Source organism: Diabrotica undecimpunctata, chromosome 9, assembly GCF_040954645.1.
Source record: "Diabrotica undecimpunctata isolate CICGRU chromosome 9, icDiaUnde3, whole genome shotgun sequence".
Lineage (NCBI taxonomy): Eukaryota > Metazoa > Arthropoda > Insecta > Coleoptera > Chrysomelidae > Diabrotica > Diabrotica undecimpunctata.
In genome coordinates, this window is record NC_092811.1 from 76,985,506 (window position 1) to 76,997,951 (window position 12,446).

Consider the following 12,446-nt stretch of genomic DNA (forward strand, 5'->3'; position numbering starts at 1 on the left):
TTTACCCTACTAATCACGTACTAATCTAAATTTTTATATTCCGTCACGGCACATGCGTCTCCCGATATTTCATACCCCAACTTGCGTTACTTATAGCCGCCATTACGAATGCTCGGAATCAACAAAACATAGTTCCCACCTTTCCAATGTCACTTGCACTACTATTTTTTTATGTATTGTGCAGTTACATAGGCATAATAAACTCATTCTGCGTTTGGAACAATACATAAATTATTGATGATGAATTAAACAAGTAAACTACAGACATTCAGAATGTGTATTTAGTAAAATTATATACAAATTACGTCGTATAAAAAGAGAACGTTAATTAACGTTCGTATAAGAATGTTAAGATCTACAGCAGGTCTAAATTAAAATATCACATGCAGTGTACCTACACACGTTTAAAAAGATGAAAAGAATCAAACAACTTACATCTTTAATATTCTAATCACATAATGATGTTCTACTAAACTCACCAGATTTAAGTAATATGGTTTTCACTGACTCTAATGGAAAAATTCGCTCATCATAAATACATACTTTATCAAAACGATTAAGCCCCATGGGGACCCTTTCCTCATGATGTTCTACTTGACCTGGTATAAATAATAATATTATAAGTACTATTATTTATACCATTATTTATTATTTAACTATGTTTATATTATTAAATAAAAAAAACTAATCAATAAAATAAAATATTTTTATGAATGATAGTCAATACGATGAGATACACTATGTAAAACATAATTAACAGAACAGATGTCTTACTTTGGTTGATCCTTTTGAATTTTATATAAAAATGTATGATTATTAAAAATATTCCCAAAACGGAATTACAATTTATTCATAAATTAGTTAAATTAGTTTTGTTAGGTAATAACATTTTTCTAGGACTTTGTTAAAAGTAAATAGAGAATATAATTTTAAAAACCTATTATTTAGTAATTAGTTGCAAGACTCATCAAAAACGCAACACAAGATCATTATTTGAAAGGAATTTAACTCATGTTTGTTATCGAATATAAAATTATGTAACATATATATATTTTTATAACATTAATAACAGTTGATATACTAAGCCACAGAAATCTGAAAACTCATTATAAACAAGTTTTTGTATTTTAATAAGCTTTGATATACCTACAGGCTTATATCGGTAAAAACAATACATGGTTAGAATTTCAGCCATATCAGTTTAGGTGTTTGTTTTATATATTTTTTTAAATCGGCTAATTATTAAAAATTTTAAGTTTTAAAAGTTTATTCTCTCTCTCTGATGGCGCTACAGCCCAAATCGGGCCTTGGCCTCTTCCAAACTATGCCTCCAACCTTGTCGGTCCCGCGCCGATCTTCTCCAGGTTCTCACGTTTAGCAAATTTTGCGCGTCCGCTGCCACTTCATCCTCCCATTTTTTCCGTGGCCTTCCTTTTGGTCTTGCGCCATGCATTTTACTATCTAGGGCTCTTTACGGCAATCTTTCTGTCTCCATTCTTACTACATGACCAGCCAAGCGAAGTCTCTGAAGTTTAACGAATTTTGAGATCGGTGTCTCTTTGAACAGTTGGTAGAGTTCATGGTTGTACCTGGATCTCCATATTCCGTTTTCGTTAATAGGTCCAAATATCTTTCTTAAGACTTTTCTTTCGAAGACTTCCAGTTTTCTTTTTGTCTCTTCTGTCATCACCCATGTCTCGCATGCATAACATACTATTGGTCTGATAATAGTTTTGTAGACCCTGATTTTCGATCTCCAGTGTGTGTTTTTGGAGCGGAACACATGATCGAGTGAAAAATAAGCTTTGTTTCCGTTTACTATTCTTCTTTGGATTTCTGGTTCTTCTGTTCCATCCGTGTTTAATGCAACTAGTAAATATGTGAAACTTTCTACCGTTTTAATATCGTCCTTTAATTCAACTGTGCGTCTGTTTACCCTAGCTCTTACCTGTGTCAATTTTTTTGTCTTTTGAATATTTATTTCTAGTCCGGTCTCTTTTGCCTTTGTTTTTAATTGTGAATATTTTTGCCGCCTCTTCTGTTCTGCGAGACATGATGTGATATCATCGGCATAGGCGGCAATCTGTATTTATTTATTTGTTAGATTACCTCTTCCTATATTCAGCTGTCTTATCACATATTCAAAGGTCAGATTGAATAGTGTCGGTGCCAGCCCGTGTCCTTGCTTTAATCCTTGGACTATTGTAAAGTTTTCTGTGAGCTCATGTTGGACTCTGACAGTTGCTATTGACGAATCCATTGTTGTTTTTACCAGTCGGAAGTATTTTTGGGGGATATTAAAGCTCTGAAATATTTCATGTAACTTGTTCTTATTAATTGAGTCGTAGGCTTGTTTGAAATCTATGAATATGTTGTGGACGTCAATGTCGTATTCCCACGATTTGTTTAAAATTTGTTTCACTGTGCATAGTTGGTCAGTTGTAGATCTTCCTTGTCGGAAACCGGTTTGATATTCCCCGACAATATTTTCAGTTAGTTGTTGGAGTCGTTTGTTTAGTATGTAAGTAAAAACTTTGTACGCCGTGCACAAGAGGGTTATGCCGCGATACTTTTCGCATTTCAGTTTATCCCCTTTTTTATAGATTGGGCATATAATCCCGGTTTTCCAATCATTAGGGATCTTTTCATCATTCCAAATCTTGTTCATGACCATATGCATTTGTCCTACTAGGTGATCGCCACCTAATTTATATAGCTCAGGGGGGACGTTGTCAATACCTGGAGCCTTATTGTTCTTTTGTGCTCATATTGCCTGTTTTACCTCTTCCATTGTTGGGTTTTTATATTTTCGGTGTCTCCCCCATTGTGATGAATGTCCATATGCTCTTCATTTTCTTGTGTCCCTAAAAGAGTTTGGAAATAGGTTTTCCAGATTGATTTTATTTCTTTTGGATCACTGGTTATTTGCCTAAGAGAAGGATACAAACCCCAAACAAATCTATGCAGAAATCAAGAAGAGCAAATAACCAAAAGTTTATTACCGATCAAAAATTAGCGGTTTGCGGTTTTTTTTAAAGTCGAATGCCTAGAATTCTGGATGTAAAAAACATGGTAAACATAACAATGAGAGGAGAGAAATAATGAAGAAAAGTACATTGTCTGATTTCTGGGGTGATGAAGAAGAAAGAGCAGGAAGGAGGAAATTGAACCAGGGATCTAAAATCTTGTTTCTTTTTTCTCGAGAGCCAAGAACCAATATGTACCAAAATTAGTTTATGACCTCAAGGAAATATTTTCGTTCTTTTAAATTATTTTGGTAATAGGCAGTTCTTAAACAATTTTTTTCTGATTGATGGTGATAGGTATGGTTATTTGTAAGTTTTTTCTTAATATAATATATTGGCCTTATATAATATAAGGCGCAAATAGTTGGCCTAAAATAAGCCGTACTTTCTTTTCGGAAATTGCGAATAGGTCTTCACATAATTTTAGATATTGTATTAAGATGTTACGGGAATGGCGTCACGAAGGCCCAACACAAAGATCAAGGGACAAAAGGCAGCGCTGGAGAACAACAAAGCGTCAAGATCGTCACCTAAGGTTGAAGGCTCTAAGAGATCGCTTAACTATGCAATTCTTGAACAGACTGAAGTCAAAATTTTCTGAAGACCGGATACTTATTAATTTAAAGCATCCCCTTCAATATTCAGGAACACTGCAGGAGGAGTTAGTTTGGCATGTAACGAGATCTCCCAGGAGCAATTGACCACTTAATCAGAAACGAGTTTAGGCGTATCCAAGAGTGTGTTGCCCACCGAGTTGCATCAAGATATCATTAATTGATTTACTCCTGTAAGTTTTTCAATCATATTGAAATTGTAATCGTTTGTTTGTTTGATTACCCTGTATGATTATTGTACAAAGTATTTTCAAAATATAATAATTGGTAATAATGGGTGTTCCGATTTTTAAGTCACTTAGTATATATTTTTTTAATATTTTCTTATAAAAACGTATTTTTCTCGTTATTTTGATTTTTGTTTTCTGATATTAGAAAATAACTAAGTAGTTATAAAACCAATACAGTGGTAATTCAAAAATGCAGTAGGAGAATGTTTATGAAACAAATACCTTATAAGATATTAACACCTGTAAGTAATACTTAGAGTATTTTAACAGTTTATTCAAACTGACCTATGTTTATAAGCAGAAAAATATAAAGTCTTGCTACTAAAGTATTATGTTTACACAACAGTTATTTTAGTAATCGACATTTCTGTAAAAAATATGTTAGAAGTATTCATTTAGAGCGTTATTTATGTCATGCGCTTTTTTCAAAAAAATATTTAATTTTTTAAAATCGGATTTTATATTTTAATATTCTTTAGTTACTCAATCTAGATGCAGTGCTGCTAGTTTTATATATCCTATCACTACTTTTAATTTTCATCCTATTGGTGGAAGCTTAAAACAGAGACACTAATTGTTTATTAATTACAATCCCATTTTAGTACCTCCCGTTTTTATCAGAATATTTTCCAGAGAGTTTGCTAACGGAGTACCTATCGCTGTATCTGTCGTCCCCATACTTTTCTTCAGCCTTATAATGAATTTCTGGTGAGCCGATAGTTTTTTGCCAATGATGGGTCCAGTAGAGTTCATCTGGATTGACGTCACTTGGTCTTTTGAATTCCCTGCAGATAACCACACAGTAAATCAAACTACAAATGAGGGTCAGGAAACCGAATATTAGGAAAATAATTCCTAAGACCCTGAAAAATAAAGTAGGAAATATTATTTTCTGTAAAAAGTATAATACATATAATTTAATAAAATTACTTTAAATGTTTCAAATGCGCCCAAGTTCACATCCTTACAACCTGTAATCCTATTAATTTATTTACTAGCCGAGGAGTAAAAAAAGTAAACTCGTGTTTTAACTATAAGACAATAGGGACGGTGGAGCTCTCTGGGGAAATTGTGACGTCAATTACATGTAAAGGATATTAGCTGATGTCACAATTTTTTCAAAGTTTCATAAATCTTTTTTTTTTTTGTTTTAAAGATATTTGGTTGGATTCATATTCTATATGTTATTCATATATATATATATATATATATATATATATATATATATATATATATATATATATATTTATATACGTAGCACAAGCATAGCATGTACCATTAAGAAACACTCGAAAATTCTCATATTCTTTGCATATACTTCAAAGAAAATTGTCGGACCAAATATACTGAGAATTATCGTGTACGTAGTAAACTCGGAACATTCGTAAAAGTGTATTCTTGGAATATTGTTACGATAAATATGACTCATATTTAAGCTGTAAACATATTTTTCTAAGAAGTACTTTTTTAGTAGGTAAATATCCAGGGGTCCCGTACGATAAAAACCTGTCTGGTTTCGAAGGCATTCGAGAAAGTTCAGCAAGGGGTCACCGGCCGAATTCTAGGGAACTCTTGTAAATGGTCAGTCTGAAAAGAATAATTGTATCGAGTCGAGTTAGAATTGTAACGCGGAATATATAAATTAGAATAGTGTAAATAGTGTAAAATAAACGAAGTGTAAGATTATATATGTAAATTAAATAAAGACTCTAATAAACTAAGTGTTAGAACGTTTTATGGTGAATAAAGTTGATGATTTGAAGTTATAATAATAGTTCATTGGTGTCAGAGTGGTATTTTAAATAAATAGTGAGAATGACTACGATTTATGAGCTCACAGTTACGAATTTAAGAATCCATCTCGAGGACAGAGAATTAACTTCTACCGGAAAAAAGGTTGATTTAGTCCAAAAACTAAAGAACGCTTTGAAGGAAGAGGATTTGGATCCGAAAACTTATATATTTAAAGACAAATATGCTGCTGTTATCTAGTCGATTTCGAAAGTTTCTTCTGATGTGGCCAAAGTTTCTGGTGATGTGGCCAAAGTTTCTGGCGATATTTCGAAAGTTTATACGTAGCACAAGCATAGCATGTAGCATAAGAAACATTCGAAAATTCTCATATTCTTTGCATATACTTTAAAGAATATTGTCGGACCGAATATACTGGGAATTGCCGTGTACGTAGTAAACTCGGAACATTCGTAAAAGTTTATTCTTGGAATACTGTTACGATAAATATTGTATATATTTAAGTTGTAAACATATTTTTCTAGCAAGTATTTTTTAGTATGTAAAAAATAGGTAGTATATAAATAGTAGGTAATCCAGGTACAATTAGGAATTGGAGCAGAAAAGTTCGTCCATACTGGTATAGTTGCTGACATCGAAGAGGATGTTATATTAGGAATGGACGTAATGAATATGCATGGATTCCAATTTAATTTTAAGAATAAGGTAATCAAAGTTGGTAACGAGGAGGTACTTCTTCATACACATGATGACAACACTGTGCAAGCAACCGTTAAAGAAGATACAGTCGTGCCTGCGAGAAGTGAAACGATCATAGTAGCGCGGTTACAAAGAATTGTGGACGAAGGGACACCTTTTATGATGGGGTCTTGGAACCATGACGACGAGGTCGTCCGAGAACTCATAATTGGAAAGGAATTGGTGACTTTGGCTAAAGAAATACCTGTGAGACTTATCAATGTCAATGACTACCCAGTGATCATCAAGAAAGAGACAAAAGTAGGAACTTGTGTAACTGTGACATCCCTAATCCGCCAGCCGATAACATCCGATAATTCCAACGACAAATTCGACCAAATGGTTGCAGTTGCTGGACAGTCTCTAAATCAGATGGAAAAAAGGAAATTAAGGGAATTTCTTCGGCAGTATCGTGATATTTTCGTACCGAAAGGAGGAAAGACGGGAAGAACTACCATTGTTAAGCATAAAATTGATACTGGTAATGCTAAGCCAATTCGTAAAACAGCTCGACGATTACCACAGGCGAAAAGAGAGGAAGCTGAAACGATTGTTCACGAAATGAAGAAAGACAGAACCTTCTACGAGCCCACGGGTCTCTCCGGGGGTCCTGGTTAAGAAGAAAGACGGAACGACGAGGTTCTATATGGATTACCGTCTCCTGAACAACGTCCCCAAAAAAGATAGTTATCCTCTGCCTCGGATCGACGACACATTGGACACATTGGCTGGAATTAAATTATTTTCTACTTTGGATTTGAAGTCTGGATATTGGCAGGTAGAAATGGACCCAGTAGATAAAGAGAAGATAAGCCTTCACCACAGGATCTGGATTGTGGCAATTCAACGTTATGCCAGTTGGACTCTGTAATGCTCCTGCGACATTTGAGAGGCTTATGGAAAATGTGTTGAGAGAGTTATCTTGGAAAACATGCCTGGTTTATCTAGATGACATAATCGTCTTGGGGGAGATATTTAAAGATCATCTGAAGAATTTAGAAAACGTTTTCAATCGACTTAAAGCTGCCCAACTGATGTTAAACCCCAAGAAGTGCCAGCTATTTCAGGGTAAAGTTAGTTATCTGGATCATATAGTCAGTAAAGAGGGAGTGGCCGTAGATAAGGGAAAAATAGCCAGAACCACCTGACAAACCTTCAGAAGAAATAGGTTCATATATTACAAAAGAAGAAAGATTGCACGCATTCAAAACAATGAAGAGCGGGAAAAGCCCTGGACCTGATATGCTTCCTATAGAAATCCTAAAAATCTTAGATGAGAAGCACATTGATGTTTTAGTGACACTCTTGAACCAAATTTATAGTTCAGGCGTATTACCCAAAGAGTGGTTAACATCTATTTTTATTTGTCTCCCTAAAAAGAAAAACGCAAGAGAATGCAGCGATTACCGCACCATTAGCTTAATGTCTCATACACTAAAGTTACTACTTAAAGTCATCCATAACCGAATATATCACAAACTGGACATAGACGTTAATAATACACAATTTGGTTTTCGCAAAGGCCTAGGAACACGTGAAGCTCTTTTTTCACTTAATTTACTAATACAAAGATGCCTGGACGTCAATCAAGATATATACGCATGTTTTATTGACTATAATAAAGCATTCGATAAAGTACGACATAAACATTTAATGAATGTCCTGAAATCAAAGAAGATTGACTACAACGACCTCAGGATCATATCAAATTTATACTATAAACAGCGAGCAAAAGTACGTGTTAACGAACAGCTGTCAGAAGAAATTGAGATTAGATGTGGAGTAAGACATGGATGCGTATTGTCGCCAATTCTTTTCAATGTCTACTCCGAAGAGGTCCTGAAAAAAGCTCTTGAGGGTGAAACAGCTGGAATAAAGGTAAATGGAGTTCCCATTAACAACATTAGATATGCGGACGACACTGTGATCTTAGCCGAAAACATTGAAGATCTTCAAAAACTGGTGACCAGAATAGCAGAGTATGGAAAAGAGTATGGTCTAACAATGAATGTCAAGAAGACGAAATTTATGAGAATATCGAAAACTCAAAGAAATAACGAGAATCTTCTAATAAACGAAACCAACGTCGAACAAGTGGACAAATATGCATACCTGGGAACAATGATTAACTCCACAAACGATTACAATCAGGAGATAAAAATAAGAATAGAAAAGGCTAGAGCAAATTTCAACAAAATGAGAAGAGTTCTATGTACCAGGGATTTAAAACTGGAACTAAGAGTTAGGTTGGCGAGGTGCTATGTTTTTTCGACTTTATTTTATGGAATGGAATCTTGGACCTTGAATGCGACATCAATGAAAAAACTGGAATCATTTGAGCTGTGGGTGTACAGAAGAATTCTGAAAATATCATGGACAGAACACGTCACAAACAAAGAGGTTCTGGGAAGGATGAACAAAGAAATGGAAATTTTAAATTCAATAAAAACAAGAAAATTAGAATATCTCGGACATATTACACGTGGAGAGAAATACACCTTGCTCCAACTGATTATGCAGGCAAAGATCCAAGGAAAGAGAAGCATAGGGAGGCGTAGAATGTCATGGCTGCGCAACCTGAGAGAGTTGTACGGATGTACATCAAATGAACTTTTCAGAGCAGCCGTCTCAAAAGTCCGAATAGCTATGATGATTGCCGACCTCCGCCGCGGAGATGGCACTTGAAAAAGAAGACCTGACAAACGTCAAGTGAAAAGTTTTCTTGGACTATGTACTTACTACTGGAGGTTTATTAATAAGTTTGCAGATTTATTAAGAAAATGCCTTTGAGACCCTCAAAAAGCATTTCATCACAGCACCAATTTTAGGATATATACTGCCAGAAGGAGAGTTCATATTAGATACAGATGCAAGTAATGTGGGAATTGGAAAAGTGCGTTTTCAGATTCAAGGAGGACAGGAACGAGTCCTTGAATATTTTAGTAAAGTTCTTTCAAAACCTGAGCGGAATTATTGCGTCACGAGAAGAGAACTTCTAGCAGCAGTGAAATCAGTAGAGCACTTCTTTTGTCAATACCTTTATGGAAGGGAGTTTTTAATCCAAGCCGACATTGCCGCTCTTAAGTGGTTGATGCAGTTTAAGAATCCAGAGGGTCAGATAGCCAGATGGATCGAACGACTAAAAGAATACGATTTCAAAATTGAGCACCGGGCCAGAGTTAGCCACAGAAACGCGGATTCTCTTTCCAGAAGGCCGTGCCCAGCAGAGCGCCCACTGCAACGAAATGGAATCCAAGGAAGCAGCAGTGCTAAGAACAACGATGGTCAATGACGACTGGACGCCTACTATGATAAGGGAAGAACAAGAGAGAGATCCAGTTATACAGAAATTTCGAAAATAAAAAGAGGAAAACCGTCGACCACCTTGGCAAGAAATATCAAACCTATGCTCAGTAGTTAAGACGTATTGCGCCCAGTGGGACTCATTTATCATGGAAGATAGCTTGCTCAAACGAGTACTGGAAAATGATGACGGTTCAGAGAAGAAAAGACAGTTGGTGATCTCAAAGAGCAGAGTAGCCGAAGTACTTCATCAGTTACATGACAGTCCATCAGGAGGGCAATTCGGTGTAAAGAAAACCCTTCCGCGAATTCGGGAACGGTTTTATTGAATGAACAGTTCCGACGAAGTAAAAGACTGGTGTAAGAAATGTACTATTTGTGCTACGAGTGACGAGCCTTACCGAAAAAGGAGAGCTCCTATGAGACAATATAATGTTGGAAGCCCGTTTGAAAGAATAGCTTTGGACATTGCTGGGCTGGGATCGAATTACGAAGAAGAGTGGACGATGTACACTAGTTGGTCCATTCCCATCTTCAGATCTCTAGCGACCGAATGAAGAAACACTACGATACGCAAGCCGAAAAGGGGTGCTTTAAGAAGAACGACAAAGTCTGGCTCTATAATCCCAAGAAGCGAAAAGGTTGTTCTCCCAAGTTGCAGCAGTTTTGGGAAGGTCCATACCTCATTATGGAGAAGATTAACGATGTCATCTACCGAATAAGCAAGATTCCGAGGGGAAAGCCGATGATAGTACACCATAACCGGCTGGCGTCTTTCGAAGGTGACCACGACGTAGGTGAAGAAGTGGAAGTAAACCAAGTCCAAGATGTGTCTGACCTCACGTTTGAGGAATTCATGAGGGCTTATGGAGGTACCGGTAAAGCAAGACATGGTGTTACCACTGAAGAAAAGCAAGATCTACTTGCGCTTTCAGATGACTACTCACTGGTTCCTTACCATCCAGGCCAGAATCAAAGACGCACCAGGGTTGGCATCCGTCTTGAAAGGGAAAGCCTTGAAACTCCAAGATGCATCACATTACATTTTCTACCTGGTAACAAAAGACACTGCCCGCGACCAACCTACCTACTGAGATGTATGCGAAGCCTTACTTCAATTGAGAGAGCACGTACTAGAGTCCGACGTGCAAAAGTTAGTCATACCAAAGTTAGAATACCGGCAATTAGAAGCGATGTTAAATAGGTAAGGCCACTCCTGTATTCTCCTACCACACATTCTTCTACGTTAGAGTGTAGTGTAAATCTTTCTTACTACACATTTAGTACTAGAATTGACTGTCATTGTTGATGCGTGTTACTAAGTGGTGCATAAAGTACGCCAAGCGACTATGTAAGTAAAAATAATTTTATTATTTTATCGGAGCAAATTATTAAGTAAAAGTATAGTGTATTATGGTGTATTTATTTATTTTAGGTCTAACGTACCATACAATTGTAGGAAAAAACTTCCTAGCGATGAGTTAGAGGAGATAGCTAGAAAAATAATGGAAGAATCTGTTGATGAAGACATGGGTGGTATTGATCTCGATGCGTCCGATGAATCTATTGAATATATTAACCATGATTACTTCAGAGCAGGTAATAAAGAAGTATTTAAAAGAGTATGTGATTATCAAATGAACGCAGAAGAAGAAAAAGTGCCTACGTTTACAAGTCGCGACGGTAATATGATATAAAATAATCATCCTATTTTAAGTAAATTTGCCAAAACTCCCTCAAAAAATCTTGTGAAAACTTTTCCGTGACCTCTAGTCTATGCAGAAAATGTTAAAGACGAGCTAAGTGAATTTTTAAAAATTTTTACCAAAGAAATGATAGAAAGTGTAACATTGTACACAAATATTTTTATTACAATTCAAGGAGGGTACACAATACACAAGGGACAGAGATGCAAAATTAACAACGCCAGAGGAAATCCTTGCACTTCTTGGAATTCTCTAAAGTTAAGTCATACTAATTTTAGAGAGATGTGGCCAACTGATGGTACAGGAATCCCAATCTTTCCGGCATGTCTGGGATATAAATGTTTTTTGTTTCTCCTTGGAGCACTTAGGTTTGGCAACAAAATAAGTCGTGAAGAACGGAAGCAGACAGATCAATTAGCAGTAGTGCGAGAAATTACAGACAAATTCACAAACAACTGTGGACAAAATTTCTACCCAGGTGAACGTATTACAATTGACGAAATGTTAGTTTCATATCGTGGTCGTTGTAGTTTTGTACAATATTTGCCTAATAAGCCCAACAAATATGGGATAAAAATATTTGTATTGTATGATCTTCTGTATGAGCATCTTTAAGCTTTATCTCTCAAATTTAAAAATTTACTGTAGCAAGCACCCCAAGGCAAGATGTAATCTACCAAACATTGAAACAGATATTATACTAAGATTGGTCGAGCCCTTCAAACATTTTAAAAGTAACTTGACCACAGATAATGGGTACACCAGTTATCCTTTGTCTCAAGAGCTTCTTAATCAAAAAATTACTTTGGTTGGTACATAAAAAAAATAAAAGAGAAATCTCACCAAAATTGCAACCAAGTAAAACTGGACCTATACACTCCTCAATTTTTGCATTTCAAAAAGAAACCAGGCTTGTATCCTACAGTGAAAAAAGGAATAAGGCTGTATTATTACTTTCTACGCAGCAAGATGATGATTCTGTAGATGAGAAGTTAGGCAAACCAGAGATAGTACTTTTCTACACTGTCCAAAGACGAACTAGACGGTGGCCATTGGTCGTATTTCATCAGCTTATGA

The 12,446-nt window shown here is 35.8% G+C and overlaps 1 protein-coding gene across 4 annotated transcripts in view; it reads right to left on the reverse strand.

The window, feature by feature from the left end:
• Window positions 1–259: 259 nt before the first annotated feature.
• Window positions 260–12,446, reverse strand: part of LOC140450159 (uncharacterized) — a 114,034-nt gene continuing 101,847 nt past the window's right edge. For all 4 annotated transcript variants that reach the window (XM_072543609.1, XM_072543611.1, XM_072543610.1 and 1 more), the window contains one exon: window positions 260–4,733. In XM_072543609.1, the coding sequence (XP_072399710.1) occupies window positions 4,469–4,733 (265 nt within the window). In that variant the 3' untranslated portion in view covers window positions 260–4,468. The remainder of the gene's footprint in view (window positions 4,734–12,446) is intronic.